We start from the raw sequence: 20,431 nt of genomic DNA, 5'->3' as shown, positions 1-20,431 counted from the left end.
ACTCTCATCAAGATAATTCATGTATTATATAGCCATTAATTCATTCTTATTATAAGATTATTAATTATATGGAAAAATCCTCATAGATGAACAGGAAAAGAGAAGCAGTGTGATCTTTGTTTTATCAAGTATTTACAGATATATATTGACAATTAAAATATATATATTTTTCATCTAACCTGTGTTGGCATCTGAACTGCTAAATATTGTACACATACTATAAAAATTTTAATCTATAATATTTCATTTTAAGACTTCATCACCTGATTCTTCCAATGAGAATTCCCCAGCAAGTCCTCCAGATGAACAAGGTCAAGGTGATGCTCCACCTCAACATGAAGATGAGGAACCTGCATTTCCTCATGCTGACCTGGCAAAGTTGGATGACATGATCAACCGGTAAGGTCATTGTTTTTGGGGGGAGTTGCTTTTTGTTTTTTTGAGGGTTTTTTGTTTGTTTAGGTTTTTTAAAATTTATTTTAGTGAGGCATAATTGATTTACATTTTTTGTTAATTTCTTCTTTACTGCAAAGCAAGTCCGTTGTACATATATTTTTTTCATCTTCTTTTCCATTATAGTTTGTCACAGGATATTGAATGCAGTTTCCTTGAAAATAGGATCTTCTTGAGATGATTCAAGCATGTTGCATTTGTTGGGCAGTTCTATTATTACATTGGAATATATAATGAAATAATTATACAGCTCACCATAATACAGTATCAGTGGGAACGCCGAGCTTGTTTTCCTGCAATTACACAGTCCCATCTGGGGATGATGGGAGATGGTGACACCTGAAGTGTCTTGCTTATGTCCAGTTTACTCCATACTTTGTTTGTTTTAGTTGCTCTCACTGTAGAAAAAGGATGTTGGAAATGGAGGCAGGCTTTTTGGTACTTCTGTGAAAATCTCAGTATATTCCACCTTGACTTTAATTCAGAATGTATGGAGATTTGAAGTAGTCTCAAAAATAATTTAAAGGCCGCTGTCATTTGTGATCTCAAGTTGTTGATCTGCCTCTAGCATGGACAAAGTTGATTGACCTGGCTTCTTCACAGATGGGTCTTGGGTCCATTCCTTCCCAGCTGTGAGTCTTTTGTGGTTGGAAAGTAATACTCAGACTCCTTTGAAAGCTGAGATAGGAGATCAGGCACTGCTGTTGCTGCTGCTGCTGAGTCGCGTCAGTCGTGTCCGACTCTGTGTGACCCCATAGATAGCAGCCCACTGGGCTCCCCCATCCCTGGGATTCTCCAGGCAAGAACACTGGAGTGGGTTGCCATTTCCTTCTCCAGTGCATGAAAGTGAAAAGCAAAAGTAAAATCTCTCAGTCGTGTCCGACTCTTAGCGATCCCTTAGACTGCAGCCTACCAGGCTCTTCCATCCATGGGATTTTCCAGGCGAGAGTACTGGAATGGGGTGCCATTGCCTTCTCCAGATCAGGCACTAGCTGGGATAAAGAAGTCCCTGTCTCAGTCTCTTTCAGAATCTCTGCTAATGTTAGAAATGTGTCAAAACTTCCAGTGTTCACTCATTGTCACCATGATTTCTAGTCTGTTTTTAACACAGCTACTTTATCTGCCAACTTGAGCACAGCTGAAGTGACAGAATGAGTTCATTGAGCAGATTGAACATGTCACACAAGTGAACAAGATTTATGACCCCTTCTATGTCACAAAAATGTGCTGCCAGGGGTGTCAGTTTTCTAAAAAGAAATCCCTGGAGTGGTGCTAATAACTGAAAAACTCTGGCTAGTGACCTGCCTTTAGAAAGCTATGTTATGTCTCTGTATAAGAGAGGAGATATGTGCTTTGCATTGATCTTCTCACATAGCTGTGTCAACAGGTTTGAGTTAGGGCATGTTGTTTAGTGCAGTTGATTATTTTAATCACATCCTGTGTAACTTTATGTTCAAGTGACATTTTTCAGGTACCCACCATTTCTCTATGGATGACCCTGTGTAGACACATTCAGAAGTGACCTCTTTGACACAAGTAGTGAAACCAGAAAGCAGACTAGTCATGGCAGCTCCTCTGTCTGTGCATATACCAGTACAAAATGACCCATTCCATTTTCCTGATACATAGTCAAAAAAGCTGTACCGTTGGCCAGTAGCAAAAGTGTACACAACATATTCTATTGTCTTGTTGTCAACAAAGGAAGACTTGTCAACCTAGATTGTGTACCATAGTGACTTATTAATCCTAACTGTTGTGCCTCAGTATCCTCTGCTGTTTCATCAGTTTGTCTAGTTATGGTGCTACCCAAGAGAGGAACATCTGGTACATTTTGAACTGTAGCTTCTAAAAGTTCAAGGCCAGTGTCTTTAGCACCAGGCGGGATCAACCGCTTATCAACAGTAAAGGGCTTCTAAGCTTTAGCAATGCAGTTAGCCAATAAGAATGATGCTCTCAGTGTAGACACATTCAGTGAAGTGGTGGCCTTCAGTAGTTTCTTTTGTTCTTTGTTCACCTTTTTTTACTTCTGAAAAATTCTAGCAGCTTGTCTTCTAATGCAGGTTGCTTGGTCTCCATCTAGTGAAGCAGTTTTGAAGATCTCATTACTTTGATGGATAGCTGGTTGCCACATATTATACATAGTGGGCTTGGAGAATGTGAATCACCTGTTGCAATGAACATGTAATTTAAGAAGGACTCTTGCTATTTCCCCTTTGTTGGCAGTCTTAGAGTCTTCTGCTGTCTCATCATTGGATCTTCACCGCTTTCAAAGAAGCTCTCCAGAGACATTTATTTATTTATTTATTTATTTATTGCACATAAAGTTAGAGAGACATTTATTTTTTACTCACTGTGTCTAGGTTAGCTTGTGGTCTTATGAAAAGTGCAACCGAGACAGGTGCATGGTGCACAGGTGTCTCCTGAGAAAGAGGCAGGGCTGGAAGTGGTAGCTGAAATAATGGGAGGTCACATGTGGACTAAAACAAGTGTGGGATTCTAACTTAAAGCCTGCCACCCCATTGTCATTTGCCACTTGCTAATGGGGTTTTGATACGAGTCTGTGAGCAGTTGATGTATCATGGTCTCTGTGCAGTCAAATCTCTCTGCTAATAATTAGTATTTGCAGCCACTCCCCAGCCCACCTCAGCTCAGACTCAGATCATCAGACATCAGGTTCTCCTAAAGAGCTTGCAACCTTGATCCTTTGAATGTGCAATTCACAGTAGAGTTCAACTTCCTGTAAGAATCTCCTGCCAGTGCTGATATAATAGGAAGTGGAGCTCAGGCAGCAATATGAGCTATAGAGGGACCCTTTAAGTATGAATGAAGCTTCATTCTCACCCACTGCTCACCTCTGTATGTAGTGGAGGGACCCCTGCTTTAGGAGTAGTGAGTTAGTAGTAGATACATTCCTGGATGACTGAGCTTTTTTGATAGTTGAGAAACCTAGCTGGATGTGATGGTATTTGCATAATTGCTTTGATGTTGAAGTGTACTTACAGTATGAAGTCTTGTACTTACAGTAAGAAGATAAAATTCATATAATCTTCAGGAAGGGTTGATAAATTTTCTGTTGATGTGAATTGAGAAACCAGCCATATTTCTTTCTCCTCATTTCTTTTGTTGTGAAGAAGGCACAAAAGAAAAAGGTTGTCAAACTGTTTCTTCTTACTAGTAAACCTGAACCACAAAGCAACACTTTTTCTTATTTACTATAATAATGATTATGTAATTAATTAATAAGTATTTTTAGTTTTTGTCATCTATGAAAGTTATTAAATGAATTCTCTCTTAATGTTATGTCAGAATTTTGATAGTGCTTTGAAAAATTGTATTTGTAGCACTAAGCATGTAACTTGCCAAACTCTCTTAAATTGTATGGTGACTATATAATACAGTCAGAGTTTTAAAACTTTCTCCTAGTAAAGCAGTTGCAGCAGATAAATTAAATTTATTTGTGATTTTAAATATCATTAAAGTTATTTATGATATTTTATTTGTGCTCAACAACTGCAGCATTTTAAAGTTCTGTATTAATTTTTAGACCTCGTTGGGTGGTTCCAGTTTTGCCAAAAGGGGAATTAGAAGTGCTTCTAGAAGCTGCTATTGATCTTAGTAAAAAAGGTGAGTTTGTATTTTATGGTATTTTTCATTATGCATGCTATTATACATATTTTCACATTGTTCTTGATGGCTTTGCTTTTCTCAGTTATAAAATTCTAGATTACCCTAGACTAAACTTTCCAGTAGAACTTATAGATACTAAAGTTAGAGCAGTCATTCATGGAAACATTTAGACAAGCTATAAGGACCTTAGGACCTTTAAAATTGAATGCAGAATTTTGTGATTATTCATATTTCTAAAGATAGGATTTTCCCCCCTATATTTTTAAAGAGGTTGTCACTCGAAAGTCAGAAACATTCTCTAGCACATGTGTGTGCTGAGTTGCTCAGTCATGTCTGACTGTTTGCAACCCTATGGACTGTAGCCCTCCAGGATCTTTTGTCCATGGGGATTTACAGGAAAGAATACTGGAGTGGATTGGATTGCCATGCCGTCTTCCAGGGAATCCTCCCAACCCAGGGATTTAACCCAGGTCTCCCACATTGCAGGTGGATTTTTTACCATCTGAGCCAGCAGGGAATCCCAAAAGTACTGGATTGGGTAGTCTATCCCTTCTCCAGGGGATTTTTCTGATTCAGGAATTGAAGCAGGGTTTCTTGCACTGCAGGTGTATTCTTTACCAGTTTAGCAACCAAGGAAGCCTGTGGAAGAGCATAACGTTATAGTTTATTTTATAATTTAAAAGTACTATAAGGCCATGTGACTTCAGTTATTTTTGTGGACTTTGTTTCGTACCTAAGCCATTAGTGTTTGAGAAATACGTTAAATTTGCAAATAAATTCAGTAAAGTTTATTTTACTTTGCATTTTGAGTCATTTAGTAAAAAAGCCTGTGAAAGCAACGGAAATGCTAATGGTAACCCCATCTGTTATCTTGTAATAAACTGTCAAGATAGTATATTTGACTTTTGTTTAAACACAAAGGTTTTTTCTGAGAAAGAAAAAAGGTCTTGAGAAATAAAGATTGCCTAAGTGTGTGTGTGTTTGTTTTAAAGCAATTAACAAAATATCTTAACCCAGATATAAAAATTTTCTGTTGCAATTCATTATTTTTCAATGACTTTGCTCAAAAACAATAACTGAGTTCTTGTAGCAGATGAGTTCTTGTATATTTTACTTAGTTACAGCCTTTAAGGCTAAAACAAAATATAGTAGCATTATGTCTTCTGGGTCATCCAATGAAGATTTGAAATTAACTATTCAGAGATACATTCACTAAGTATAATGTTTTTAGGCCTATTTTTAACATCTGTGGTACCTTGGGAAATCTTTCTGACTCCATGACGAAAGTGATAATTTTATCTTCACAGCAGCTATCCTAAACATTTAATACATGTTTTTTTGTTTTAAGATTTTACAAACATACTCTAATGTCTGTGATAATATCTTACCGTATAAAAAATGTTTCTCATTTTTTCTCAACAGTGTTCTTAGTTTGCACTGTATTTATTTATTGAAGGGCTTATTTGTTCTAGGTCCTAGCAATATTAAATAAATAAAAACTGGAAATGCTATTTTGTTTAATAGCATTCATTTTTTTCTTCTCTTTTTTTCTGGGATCATAGTTACTGTGAAGTGAAGTCTACATTTTTGTGGTAGCAAAATGGTTTAGCTGACATTAATTTATCAATAAATAATCAAAACCACAGTATACTTTATTGTGTTAATTCAGTATTTCTGGGTTGTGAAGAATTACAAGTCTTTTTTTTTTTTGAATTACAAGTCTTATTTTGGTGATGGAAGCATGTAAATTTGTTCTATTAAATCACATGAAGATGCTTATTTTGGTGATAGAAGCATGTAAGTTCTGTTAAATCACATGAAGATGCTTTAGATTTTAGAACGCAAAAGAACTAAATTAGAAGTACAAGACAGGATTCACCTTTTTAATTTGATTATAAACAGTGTAAATAAGTTATCTTTTAACCTCTTTCAATAATTCAGTGTCTTATTTCAAAAGCTACAATACTATTTTTCATTTGAAACTAAAATAGTTTATAACAGTTTATTTTTAATGTTGTATTGGCCAGAGAAATTTTTACTTTGTGTCATGCTTAGTTTAATTTTTCACCTTTTCTTAGGTCTCGATGTTAAAAGTGAGGCATGTCAACGTTTTTTCCGAGATGGGCTAACAGTATCTTTCACTAAAATTCTTATGGATGAAGCAGTGAGTGGCTGGAAGTTTGAAATTCATGTGAGTCTCATCCTTTACACTGGAGACTGAGGTCTTATTTACATGGTGATCCTTGTGGGTTTTTCTCTGGACAACATAACTGTGAATAATGTGTCAGGTCTGCTGATAAATTTAATCCCTTAAAGGTCTTTAAGAATGAGCTTGACATATTGAGGTATGAAAACTTGGTTTCGTGTATTACCTGGAACCCCTGTGCCTGTGACTTTATGCAAGTACTGTATTTCATCAAGTGTTTGTTGGTTGATTGGAAAGAGTCCTTCTAATTTAAGAATTAGTAAGAATGAAAAATACTCCAGATGGGGAATATAATAAGAGACCCCCAGTATACTTGGATAGCAAAAGGTGTCTGTGATTTCATTGCATATGTAGCTGATAAACTATAGCAGAAGTGACAGTCATGGTGTCTTGCACAATTTGACCTTTGCAGTTAGTAGAGAGAAAGAAAGTCTTCACTGGAAATTTGAATAACTAGTACCCACTCCAGTGTTCTTGCCTGGAGAATCCCAGGGATGGGGGAGCTTGGTGGGCTGCTGTCTATGGGGTCACACAGAGTCGGACACGTCTGAAGTGACTTAGCAGCAGCAGCAGTACTCCTTTAAGTTTGTGATTTGAATTCAAATTCACTTTTAATAAAACAGTTCAAAAGAAATTCAAAGTATTTTCAGATTGGTCATGTGTTGAAGTGACTGGCATCAGGAAATGCAAATTCTTAAGGCAGTATCTTCAGTCTAGAACAACAGTAATTCTTGCTACTGTTAAAGAACTTACCTGTGTATTCCAGAGATTTTGAAAGTGTTAAAGGTTTGCATCTTAGTAGAAGCATTGAAGCACTGTAATTATAATTAGTCCAAACCTCTGTGCATTTTTGAAATGGAATTAATCAAAAGTTGTGAGGTAAACATACTTTTTGTGAACTTCAATGTAGAAAGCAGAACTTGGACAGTTTTGCAGAAATGATTGTGGCATAATTGTAAGTCCTTACATTTTCTGATTTGATGTGAATTTTTAGTTATAGAAGTATACATTTTGGAAATGATCTCTGACTTTTTAATTGAGACTTAGATTACATGTCTTTATATCTGTTGATTTATATGACTTAAAATATTTGGATTTTGGAATTACTGACTACAGAGTATGAACTCCAAAAAAAGAAAAGTATAAATTGTTTCCTGTGCACATGGAGCAGAAATAGACAACCTCTGGGGCATTTGTAACCCATTTGAAATAGCTTTTGAAATGGGTAGAATACAATTATGAAGTAAATATCTATGAGTTTATTTTACTGATATGTCAGTTTGATCTCAGTATTTTTAAAATTGACTAAAATCCATATCATCTGTATAGAAAAATGTGAGATCATTAACAAGATTTTAATCTTTCTGTTTGAAATTTCTGTTTTCTCTTTGTAAATCAATCCCTCCACACCGAATATAAACAGAGATGCATTATTAACAATATTCATCGCCTAGTGGAACTTTGTGTGGCCAAGTTGTCCCAAGACTGGTTTCCACTTCTAGAACTTCTCGCCATGGCCTTAAATCCTCATTGCAAATTTCATATCTACAACGGTACACGTCCTTGTGAATCAGTTTCCACAAGTGCTCAGTCACCTGAAGATGAATTATTTGCTCATTGCTCAGATCCTCGATCACCAAAAGTGTGTTGGTTTGTTAATTTCAAAATTAAATATTAAAATTGTTCTGTTTTATCTTAGAACTCCAGTGGCATTAATCTCCTTAGTTTTGTTTTGTTATATGTAGGTTTCTGATTAAAGACAAATTATTTAATGTGAATTATTGAGTTATTACTGTTGAACTCATGAGCATCATACTAAATGTAATTTTATGCTTGAACAAAGCTTAATTTGTATTTATTTGTTGATGAAGATGCTCATAGGAATCTAATCTGTTTCCCCTCATAGCAGTGGTTCAGTGCTTTCTGCTTTAGAGAACATAAATAACTACTATAAATAATGAACATTAACCATTACCTTGTTTGTACCTACTATATATATTTTGTACCTAATATATTTAACAATAGAAAACATTTATGTAAAGACTGTTAACACTGATTTTCTGGGTTCTGTTATTTTGCTTTCATACTTTTTTTTTTAAACAATGCATTCAGTTTCTTAGACAATGCTATTGTGAGCATCTGACTTTTGAGTCAAGTAAATAATTTTTTAATTTGTCCTTATTTTATAGGGAATATATCATTTCCTTTTTATTAACCCAAATTATAACCAGTTTCAAGGAGACAGGGTGGGAAAAAACAGGAGTTAATTATATGTCAATAGAGATAAGAAATGGAGAAGGCAATGGCAACCCACTCCAGTACTCTTGCCTGGACAATCCCATGGATGGAGGAGCCTGGTAGGCTGCAGTCCATGGGGCTGCGAAGTCGGGCAAGACTGAGCGACTTCATTTTCACTTTTCACTTTCATGCATTGGAGAAGGAAATGGCAACCCACTCCAGTTTCTTGCCTGGAGAATCCCAGGGAAGGGGGAGCCTGGGGAGCCTATGGGGTCTCACAGAGTCGGACACGAGTGAAGTGACGTAGCAGCAGCAGCAGCAGCAGAGATAAGAAAAGCAGGCAAAAGCACAGAACCAGTAGACCTGGTGAGGGAAGTCGGCTCTTAGGGACTTTTATATAAGTCTATTTTCATGTCTTGGTGGCTTAAGCATTACCTTAATGGCCTTTTACTGTCTCAAAGGCTATTTGACTATATTTATTTTAATTAATGTTTAAATATATGGAAAACATTAGCATTAGAAACTGCAGGACATATCTTTAGTGTGCATATGTACACTGTCATGCTCATTAAAATAGAGTATAAAATTAATGCAAAACAGTACAGAATCCCTATAAAATGACATGCAGTCTCTGTGTAGAGTTAGTTTCACTGTTTTCTTAGTAACTTTGGATGTCCCTCATTTCTTTTTCTTGCTTAACGTCTATGGCTAGGACTTCAGTGATATGTTGAACAGATTAATGAAAACAAACATCCCTGTTCGTTCCTGAACTTGGAGGAAAAGCTTTCAGTATTTCACCATTGAGTTTCATCTTTACTCTGGGTTTTTATGTGGCCCTTATTATGCTGAGGCAGTTTCCTTGTGTTTTTACTTTGTTGAGTGTTTTTGTCATGATGAGGTGTTGAATTTTGTCTAATTAACTTTCTGCATGATTGTGGATTTTTTGTTTGCATTAACTGGGTTTATGTCATACATTTAATATGATGATAAATTTGATTGCTAGTATATCATTGAGGGCAGTTTCCTTACAGTCTTTGCTTAGCTTTGGTGTCATACTAATGTTGGCCTCATACATTTAATATCCTTACTAATTGTAGATTTGATTCTGTTGAGCAAGCATCTGATGATAGGATTTCTTAAAACAGTGAGGATCTCTTGTGTGTGAAGAGTGACTGTTTTCTCTTTTCTATCTCCTTTTCTTTGGCTTCAGACAGTTTCATTAGTGTGTTTTGGCAGTCATAATTTCTCTTTACCAGACCTATGGGATGTGAACAAATACCAGCCATGAATTAGGAACTACTTTGTAAATTAAACCCGTGCTGCTTTTGGCTCAAGCAATACAGAGAACAGATCTCTGAAATGTATCTGTGACTGTTTCACAGAAATATTTCACAGAAATAGTTTGTGTTCTTTTAAAATACAACTATGTATTTATTTTATTGAAATGTCCTGTTTATGACTTATTTCAAACAAAGCTATTTCTAATAGTAACTTTTAACACTTTTCTTAAACAAATCATTTGTATTGCAGGGTTGGCTAGTGGATCTCATCAATAAATTTGGCATATTAAATGGGTTCCAGATTTTGCATGATCGTTTTATTAATGGATCAGCATTAAATGTTCAGATAATTGCAGCTCTTATTAAGTAAGTTATTTTGAAAAATTAATATTCATTGTACTATAGAAATGTAGTTTAGTACCTTGAAAATACTTGTTTCCAAATTCTACTCTGCTTTTTTCTCATTTTAAAATGTTAAAAAATTTAAGTGTTGAAGTTAGTTCCGGATTTAAGTTTTTGTAAAATTCTGTGATATTTCAGAAATAATGTTTTTTTCTTATTTCAGACCATTTGGACAGTGCTATGAGTTTCTCAATCAACATACAGTGAAAAAGTACTTCGTTCCAATTATAGAAATAGTTCCACAATTTTTAGAAAATTTAACTGATGAAGAGCTGAAAAAAGAAGCAAAGAATGAAACTAAAAATGATGCCCTTTCAATGATTATTAAGTCTTTGAAGAATTTAGCTTCAAGGATTCCAGACCAAGAAGAAACTGTAAAAAATTTAGAAATTTTTAGGTTGAAAATGATACTCAGGTAAGATACCTTCCTCTGTAAATAATTACTTGCTTAGTTTTGTACAGTGATATTCAATCCAAATTTTTCTTGTAGATTGTTGCAAATTTCTTCTTTTAATGGGAAGATGAATGCCTTGAATGAAATTAACAAGGTGATTTCTAGTGTATCATATTATACTCATCGGCATGGTAATCCTGAAGAGGAGGAATGGCTGACAGCTGAAAGAATGGCAGTAAGTCCCTTTGCTGCTTTTGTGAATAAATAATCTGCTTATGGAAAATTACCACCTGTTAATGTTAGAAGTAACAACAATAAAATTAACTCTGATATTAGGAAATTGACTTAATTATGGACGATTAAATACTAAAACTCTTGTTTACAGTAGTAATAGCAAATGATTCATTGTTAGGAGTGGTAGGCTAACTTATGATGCAAGTATATAGTTTGATGTGTTGGTTGAAATGACGTGAATAAAGGTGATCTTTAGAAGGGATTGGTAGATATGGAATCTAGATCTAGTAATGAATTGGTGTGGTCATAATTTGCCAGTTCAATTTAGAAGTTTTAAAAAGCAGATGATAATTAAAAGAATAAAATTTTGACAAGTAGCATGATTTTTATGAACTTTGTTTTTAAAATACCTATTTCAGCATCATCTTGACATTGATACACCATATATACTTTTATACGTTTTTGGGTTAAGTGAGTAGGATCTAGTAAGTTGTAATGATAAATTACTCAGTAATATTTTTTGAATGCATATTCTGTGCCAGCATTGGATGTGTATATCTGTAAAGAATAACTTCTACCTTAACAGAATCTTCATTTTTCTTGTGGAAATAATTAAAATTTGCTAATCGGTAATTTGAAGGCATTTGGTTGATATTGAGAAGCGTATATAACCTAGAGCTAGGTTCAAATTCAGTGTTGGGCTCAGCATTCCTGTATGCAGTTGGCTTGTCTTGGGATGTTGAGCATTGACTACGCAAAATATTGAGTAGGCTTGTTAGCAGTTTTTGAGAGATGAAGAAACTAAGTGTTCAAAAACTGTTGGAGCAATTTGTCATTGCTCTGTAGCCTTTTTGATTTATTTGTAAAATAGTCTAAGGCAGATTGTAAATACAACATTTACTACTCTCCAAAGATAGTTGAAAAGTGTTTTGTCTCTTGTATTTTTAGGAACATTTTCTGTATATGAAAAATGTAGATTTTCTGCTTTTATGTAATATAGTTTTTAATGAATTTACATTAAAATAACAATAAACACATTACATTAATGAGATATAATTGTATATTTAGCACATTTCTGGGAATGCTTATGTTTAAAATTGGATCCTATAGAGTTATTGTAATATTAAATTACTGCTGTCATTTAGTCACTAAGTCGTGTCTGACTCTTTCGACCACATGGACTGCAGCACCCCAGGCTCCCCTGTCCTTCACTGTTTTCCTGAGTTTGCTCAAATTCATATCCATTGAGTTGGTGATGCCATCCAGCCATCTTATCCTCGGTTGTCCCCTTCTCTTTTTGCCTTCAATCTTTTCCAGCATCAGTGTCTTTTCTAGTGAGTCAGCTCTTTGTATCAGGTGTCCAGGGTATTGGAGCTTCAGGTTCAGCATCAGTCCTTCCAAAGAGTATTCAGGGTTGATTTATTTTAGAATTGACTGGTTTGATCTTTTTGCTGTTCCTAGTGACTCTCAAATTCTCTAACACCACAGTTTGAAATCATTAATTCTTCAGCACTCAGGCTTCTATATGGTCCCACTCTCACACCTGTACATGACCTGGTGGAAAAACCATAGTTTTGTATGGATCTTTGTTGGCAAAGTGATGTTTCTGCTTTTTCATATGTTGTGTAGGTTTGTCATAGCTTTTGTCATAGCTTTTCTTCCAAGGAACAAGTGTCTTTTAATTTTGCGGCTGTGGTCTCCATCCACAGTGATTTTGGAGCCCAAGAAAATAAAACTGGTCACTGTTTTCATTTTTTCCCCATCTATTTGCTATGAAGTGGGACTGGATACTGTGATTATAGGTTTTTGAATGTTGTTTTAAGCCAGCTTTTCCCCTTTCCATTTCACCTTCATCAAGAGTTTCTTGTTACTCTTTACTTTTTGCCATTAGGGTGGTATCAAATGTGTATCTGAGGTTGTTGATATTCCTCCCAGCAATCTTGATTTGAACTTGTGTTTCATCCAGCCCGGCATTTCTTATGATGTGTTCTGCATATAAGTTAAATAAGCAGTGTGACATTATATAGCCTTGACCTACTCCTTTACCAGTTTTGAATCAATCTGTTGTTTCATGTCTGATTGTAACTGTTATTTCTTGCCCTGCATACAGGTTTCTCAGGAGATATGTAGGCTGTTCTGGTATTCCCATCTCTAAGAATTTTCCAGTTGGTAGTGTTCCACACAATCAAAAGATTTAATAAAGTCAGTGAAGCAAAAGTAGATATTTTCTTGGAATTCCCTTGTGTTTTCTGGGATTCAGTGGATGTTAGCAGTTTGATATGTGATTCTTCTTCCTTTTCGAAATCCAGCTTGTAAACCTCGAAGTTCTCAGTTCATGTACTGATGAAGTGTAGCTTGAAGGATTTTGCGCATTACTTTGGTAGTGTTGAATTGAGCGCAGTTGTGTGGTAGTGCGTACATTCTTTGGCATTGCCTTCCTTTGGGATTGGAAAATGACCTTTTCCAGTCCTGTGATCACTGCTGAGTTTTCCAAATTTGTTGGTGTATTGTGTGCAGCACTTTAACAGCATGATCTCACAGGATTTGAAATAGCTCAGCTGATAGTTCATCACCTCCACTAGCTTTGTTCATAGTAATGTTTCCTGAGGCCCACTTGACTTCACTCTAGGAAGTCTGACTCTAGGTGAATGACCACATTATTGTGGTTATCTGAGTCATGATGATCTGTTTTGTATAGTTCTTCTGTGTATTCTTGCCACCTCTTTTTTTTTTTTTAAACAGATAATAACTTTATTTGTCTACTCCAGAATCAAGTTACTTAATAGAGAGACATAGGGTGGTGGGAGGCTGGCATACACAGCCCCATTTACACTGGCAGCTTCAGAGTGCAGAGCATCACTCCTGTAAGGGTTATTGTACCTTTTCTTAATCTCTTCTGCTTCTGTTAGGTCCTTGCTGTTTCTGTCCTTTAATAATGAACACACCCTTCTGACACATGGCACTGTATGTAAGTTAACTGTATACTGTATAATGACTTTCTTAACATATTATCAAGTGGCTATAACAAATTTAGTTGGCATCCACTGTTGCTTAAAGAAAATTTTTTTGTCCTTTTGATGAGACACATGATCTGATTTTGTAACTTTAAAGTAAACTCTACAGTGGTGTTAACTCTAGTCATCATCACTGCTGTCCATTATATCCCCAGTAGTTATTTGTCTAACTGTAAGTTTATACCTTTCAATCACCTTTTCCAATTCTCTTTCCCTATTTCGCTTTTTAAAAAATGCTTCTTCCTGTTTTGAAATAAAATTTTGTATTATATTTAGGAATGGATACAGCAAAACAATATCTTATCCATAGTCTTGAGAGATAGTCTTCATCAACCTCAGTATGTAGAAAAGCTAGAGAAGATTCTTCGTTTTGTGATTAAAGAAAAAGCTCTTACGTTACAAGATCTTGATAATATCTGGGCAGCACAGGTAAGGAATTTAAGATGCTGTTTTATTTTTTATAAGCAGAATACTAAAAATTAAGTATTTTGTGGTACTCATTATGTAATGGTATGTGAGTTTCTTGATATTAACAGAAATCTTGCCAAGAATATTTTTATTGAAAATTAAAAGAATTGTTTTTAGCCAATAATATTTTAAAAATAAATTTCTCCCATTATGACACCCTCTCATAAAGGGTGTAATTGTACATTATATAACAATTATATATAATGCATAGATTGACAACAATTATATCTTCTATGTTTGAGGTTTATAAGTTACAGGTTTCACATTTTTCTCTGAATTACGTAAAGAAAAAATGTTACAAGAGTGGTATTACTATGTTACTTATAAAAACTTATGACTATGATAGAACATTAAAACATTTTCTTTTTTTTTGGCTGCACTGGGTCTTCTTTGCTGTGCAGACTTTCTCTAGTTTCTGAGATTGGAGGCTATTCTCTCATTGCTGTGAGTGGGTTTCTCATTGCAGTGGCTTCTCTTCTTGTGGAACACAGGCTCTAGGCACACGGGCTTCAGTAGTTGCAGCATGTGGTGCCCGTAATTGTTGCCCCACAGGCTTAATTGCCCCATGGCATTGGGATCTTTCTGAATCAGGGATTGAATCTAAATTGATAAGTGGATTCTTAACCACTGAACCATCAGGAAATTCCTGAAACATTTAAACTTTCCATGAGGATAAATACATGTTTGGTTTCTGAATTATTAATATATAATTCAGTTACCTCATGGCAAGTGTTCTTGATTGGTCATGTGGTAAGTACTAATAAGCTGTGGATTACAAAGTTTATTTTAAAGAGAACCCAACGAAATGTTCATTTGCCATTGTTGAGCACTTAAGTTTCAATTTTGAAAGACTCCATTATTTTGCCTTATTTTTTCTTAATTTTATTTTGAAAAATTCTGTCATAAACTTGCCTATGAATTCCTGGAGCTTATTACTACCTATATCAAGAAATTGTGTATAAAATTTATTTATATAAATGGCATCTTTAAAACATTTAGAGTATTTGGAATTTAATTTATATCTCTAGATTAAGCAGGTAGAAATATTTTACCAACTAATAGAGGTTGACACAGTAGAGGTTATTTCCTGTTTCTGTTCAGATATGTGTGATATGAGTTTGATTTTATTTATATCATAAATAAATACTGTTATTTTGCTTTTTTCACCAGGCAGGGAAACATGAAGCCATTGTAAAGAATGTACATGACCTTCTGGCAAAGTTGGCTTGGGATTTTTCTCCTGAACAACTTGATCATCTTTTTGATTGCTTTAAGGTAGAAATTCAAATAGTAAAGTTGTACCATTTTCAAATTAGATTTAATTAGTTAGATGTCTTTTATGTTGACCAGTATACTTACTAACAAATTTTATTAAGGAATGTCTGAGAAGGAATTAGTTTGTTATGTGTTCCAGTCAAAATTTAACAGTTTTTATTATAATAATTTTCTTCACAAATACAGAAATAGCTATTTTTCTTTTAGATTTAGTTTCCTTTGCCAATTATTGATTTTGCCTTTTTTCTTTCAAAAATTTTTAATCTTCATCCACTGTGGGTTTGTTTGTTGGCTTCACTGGGTCTTTGTTTCTTTGCATGGGCTTCTTATTGATGACTTCCCTTGTTGTGGAGCATGGGCTCCAGGTCCATAGCCTTCAGGCTTGTGGGTTCTAGTGTGTGTATTTGGGTAGTTGCGGCTTTTGGGTGTGGGAAGTCTTCCCAGACCAAGGATTGAACCCATGTTCCCTGTGTTGGCAGGTAGATTCCCATTCCCTGAGCCTCCAGCAAAGTCCTGATTTTATTCCAGGTTAATATAAATTACAGAAATTTAGGGAAATATTATCTGTTACAGTGCAAAGTGAGACATGAACCAAATGTGGAGACAAATAAGACACTAAAGCAGTTTTGCTCTGGGCTGATGTATATAGGGAAATAGGAATGAGATTTAGAAAGAAGTTTTAAGAGACTCATATATCGGCATTGGTATATTTGGGCACCTGAAAACAACGTTTATTTATAGTTGTTAAAATTGAGGATTTATGGATCAAGAGCTTAAAATTAAAATCATATTTTATCGTTCCTGATGAATATTCTAGTAACCATATCCTTTAGAATTATAGGATTTCTTACTGAAAATAACTGTTGCATTTAGGTGACACCTTAAGTTGGTACAAAGTCTTGAGAAAACAATTTGGCATTATCTGTTAAAATGTAGCTTCTTGTGTCCTACAACAGAGCTTTTATATTCATAAATGTATTCTCTGGACAAACTAATCATACATATACCACAATACATGTTTAATAATGTCTTCCTTAGAATTATTTCTGTTTATTCCAAGTTGGAAGTTTCACATGTTATGAATAGTAAAAGGATAAATCAGATGTGGTCTAACCTAATCGTTGAATGCTACATGTCAGTGAAATTAATACATTCAGAGCTGTTAATGGATGAATCCACTAAAGTGAAGAAATCTTTTGTACATATTTTTAAAAAATTCATTGAACTGATTCACCATTGAACATAAAACAAGCATTGGGAAGTTGTAAATACTCTAAAATTTAATTTCAGAGAAAACTTCTGAATTATTTTTGTCAGAAATACTAGTCTTGATGACATAAGAATGGAAGGGCATCAAGTCTCCTTTGAATTCAAAGATTTTCAAGATGGTCTGACTATAATTGTAGTAATTCCATTATGTAGTATTCCATTATTCCATTAATGCACAATTCCAAAGTGCATTGCTACTTTGGCTTTCCAGGTGTTCATTGAACATCTGTTACTAAGTAAGAAGCATTAGTTTTTGAGGGGTTGGTAAACAAACTGATAATTCATATAGTGTTGCATTGTGTTTTTTTTATTTTTTAATATATTTATTTTAATTGGAGGCTAATTACTTTACAATATTGTATTGGTTTTGCCATACATTGACATGAATCTGCCACAGGTGTACATATGTTCCTCATCCTGAGTCTCCCCTTCCACCTCCCTCCCCATCCTATTGCTCAGGGTCATCCCAGTGCACCAGCCCCAAGCATCCGGTATCATGCATTGAACCTGGACTGGCGATTCATTTCACATATGATAATATACATGTTTCAATGCCATTCTCGCAAATCATCCCACCCTTGCCCTCTCCCACAGAGTCCAGAAGACTGTTCTATACATCTTGTCTCTGCTGTCTCGCATACAGGCCTTCAAGATGTTACTAAAAATGCCTTAAAGGAAGCATGGAGTATGGGTCTGTTAGCAGTTCTTTATAGTTGGTAACTAAATGATCCTGACATATCCTCAGTTAAAATAGTTACTCCTTACTGGAATTCTTAGTTTTTGTTTTCTGTGTGTTTGTACTGATTTACAATCCTGTGGTAACAGAATTGGTACTTTTTCACAGTCTCATAAGTTTGAAATTCTTTCTCATTGAAGCACTAGTCTTCACAATTTTTCTTAGTCAATAAAAAGACTGGAGATATTTTTACATGACCTGTTTGCTTTTCCTGTTTGATTGTTTCCCTTTTTTTTTTTTGACTCCTAAGAGTTTCTTTGTATATACGATGCTTGATTCTTGTCAGTGTTTTAACAGTATTTCTTGGTTTTATTAGCATTATTTTTCTAACTCAGTAGCCAAACACATGAACTGTATGGTTAGCTCGTATGTCTTTATTATCTTTACCATACTAGTGGAGGTAAGTAATATCCCAGTGGTTCTGATTTGCATGTTTCTTGATGTCTGATGTATTTATGTATTTAGTGGTCATTTTTATATCATCTTTAAGAAATACCCTTTTAAATCATATATTTGTCTCTGATTTATGAGTTTCTTGTACATTGTATACAGAGTCTCTTATTATATTATGATTTGCAAATATTTTCTTTTTGATAGTTGTTCACTTTCTTGATGTCATTTTTGTGACACAAAGTTAATTTTTTTTGTCCAGGTGAATTTTATATTAAATGAAATGTTCTAAAGACCCATTTTAAAGTGTATCATTCAGTGAGATTTTTTACATTCCTGGTGTTGTGCAATCACTGCCTTTGTCAGAATACAAAACACAGTCATCATTCCTATTATTTCTCTTTCTGCCCTTCCTCACCCTGGAAACCAGTGGTCTACTTTCTTTCTCTAAAGATTTACCCATTTATGATAAGAGTTATTAAATTTTGGTGAAGTTCAGTTTGTTTATTTATTGGAGGGAGGATTCAAAAAGTACAAATGGTCTTATAGTTTTGGTTTCATATTTAAGAAATTATTGTTTTATCTGCAGTCTCAATTTTTGAAAATGTTTTTAGCTTTTATCTTAAGCTTATATTAAGTTTTGAATAATATTTTGTGTGTAGTGTGAGGTGGAGTTCCAGGTTCATTCTTCTGCATTATTTATTCTATTTATCCAGCATTTGTTTAAAAGGCTTTTTTTTTTTTTTTTAAATGGCAGTGTCCTGGCATTTGTTTAAAATCATGTGATCATAGTTGTAAGGATTTATTTGGGGCTTTATTTTTCATGAATGCATATGTTATGCCACATTGATTAGTGCAACTTTATAGGAAGTTTTTTTCAAACTTCAAGAAATTATAAGGTCATTTTGGCTATTCTTAGGTCTTTTGAAATGACTTAAAAATTTAGCATTAGTTTATCAGTTTCCTAAAAGATATTAGCTAGGATTATGTTAGGCAGTTGTAGTTCAGTTCAGTTTCATTCGCTCAGTCGTGTCTGACTCTTGGCTGCCCCATGAATTGCAGCACCCCAGGCCTCCCTATCCATCACCAACTCCCGGAGTTTACCCAAACTCATGTCCATTGAATCAGTGATGCCATCCAGCCATCTCATCCTCTGTTGTACCCTTCTCCTCCTGCCCCCAATCCCTCCCAGCATCAGAGTCTTCTCCAATGAGTCAGCACTTCACATGAGCTGGCCAGAGTACTGGAGTTTCAGCTTTAGCATGATTCTTTCCAAAGACCACTACGAACAAAGCTAGAAGAGGTGATGGAATTCCAGTTGAGCTGTTTCAAATCCTTAAAGATGATGCTGTGTGTGCTGCACTCAATATGCCAGCAAATTTGGAAAACTCAGCAGTGGCCACAGGACTGAAAAAGGTCTGTTTTCATTCCAATTCCAAAGAAAGGAAATGGCAAAAGAATGCTCAAACTACTGCACAATTGCACTCATCTCACATGCTAGTAAAGTGATGCTCAAAATTCTCCAAGCCAGGCTTCAGCAATACATGAGCCATGAACTTCCAGATGTTCAAGCTGGTTTTAGAAAAGGCAGAGGAACCAGAGATCAAATTGCCAACATCCGCTGGATCATTGAAAAAGCAAGAGAGTTCCAGAAAAACATCTATTTCTGCCTTACTGACTATGCCAAAGCCTTTGATTGTGTGGATCACAATAAACTGTGGAAAATTCTGAAAGAGATGGGAATACCAGACCACCTGACCTGCCTCTTGAGAAACCTGTATCAGGTCCAGAAGGAACAATTAGAACTGGATATGGAACAGCAGACTGGTTCCAAATAGGAAAAGGAGGACATCAAGCCTGTATATTGTCACCCTGCTTATTTCACTTACATGCAGAGAACATCATGAGAAATGCTGGGCTGGAAGAAGCACAAGCTGGAATCAAGACTGCCGGGAGAAATATCAATAACCTCAGGTATGCAGATGACACCACCCTTTTGGCAGAAAGTGAAGAGGAGCTAAAAAGCCTCTTGATGAAAGTGAAAGAGGAGAGTAAAAAAATTGGCTTAAAGCTGAACATTCAGAAAATGAATATCATGGCATCTGATCCCATCACTTCATGGGAAATAGATGGGGAAACTGGAAATGGGCTGACTATTTTTCTGGGCTCCAAAATCACTGCAGATGGTGACTGCACCCATGAAATTAAAAGATGCTTACTCTTTGAAAGGAAAGTTATGAACAACTTAGCATATTCAAAAGCAGAGACATTACTTTGCCAACAAAGGTCCATCTAGTCAAGGCTATGGTGTTTTCAGTGGTCATGTATGGATGTAAGAGTTAGACTGTGAAGAAGGCTGAGTGCCGAAGAATTGATGCTTTTGAACTGTGGTGTTGGAGAAGACTCTTGAGAGTCTCCTGGACTGCAAGGAGATTGAACCAGTCC

At 35.2% G+C, this 20,431-nt stretch overlaps 1 protein-coding gene across 1 annotated transcript in view; it reads left to right on the top strand.

Annotated features, from left to right (window-relative positions):
• LOC120860168 (probable ubiquitin carboxyl-terminal hydrolase FAF-X) overlaps positions 1-20,431 on the top strand; it is a 142,257-nt gene that overhangs the window by 35,420 nt on the left and 86,406 nt on the right. Inside the window, exons 3-11 of the mRNA XM_040235961.1 lie at positions 254-399; positions 3,998-4,077; positions 6,159-6,271; positions 7,710-7,928; positions 10,055-10,170; positions 10,370-10,621; positions 10,697-10,835; positions 14,125-14,277; positions 15,487-15,591. Of these exons, the coding sequence (XP_040091895.1) occupies positions 254-399; positions 3,998-4,077; positions 6,159-6,271; positions 7,710-7,928; positions 10,055-10,170; positions 10,370-10,621; positions 10,697-10,835; positions 14,125-14,277; positions 15,487-15,591 (1,323 nt within the window). The remainder of the gene's footprint in view (positions 1-253; positions 400-3,997; positions 4,078-6,158; positions 6,272-7,709; positions 7,929-10,054; positions 10,171-10,369; positions 10,622-10,696; positions 10,836-14,124; positions 14,278-15,486; positions 15,592-20,431) is intronic.

The sequence above is a fragment of the Oryx dammah genome, unplaced genomic scaffold (genome assembly GCF_014754425.2).
Source record: "Oryx dammah isolate SB20612 unplaced genomic scaffold, SCBI_Odam_1.1 HiC_scaffold_11032, whole genome shotgun sequence".
Classification (NCBI taxonomy): Eukaryota; Metazoa; Chordata; class Mammalia; order Artiodactyla; family Bovidae; genus Oryx; species Oryx dammah.
The sequence above is the reverse complement of the archived record's forward strand: the minus strand, read 5'-3'. Positions and strand labels throughout refer to the sequence as shown.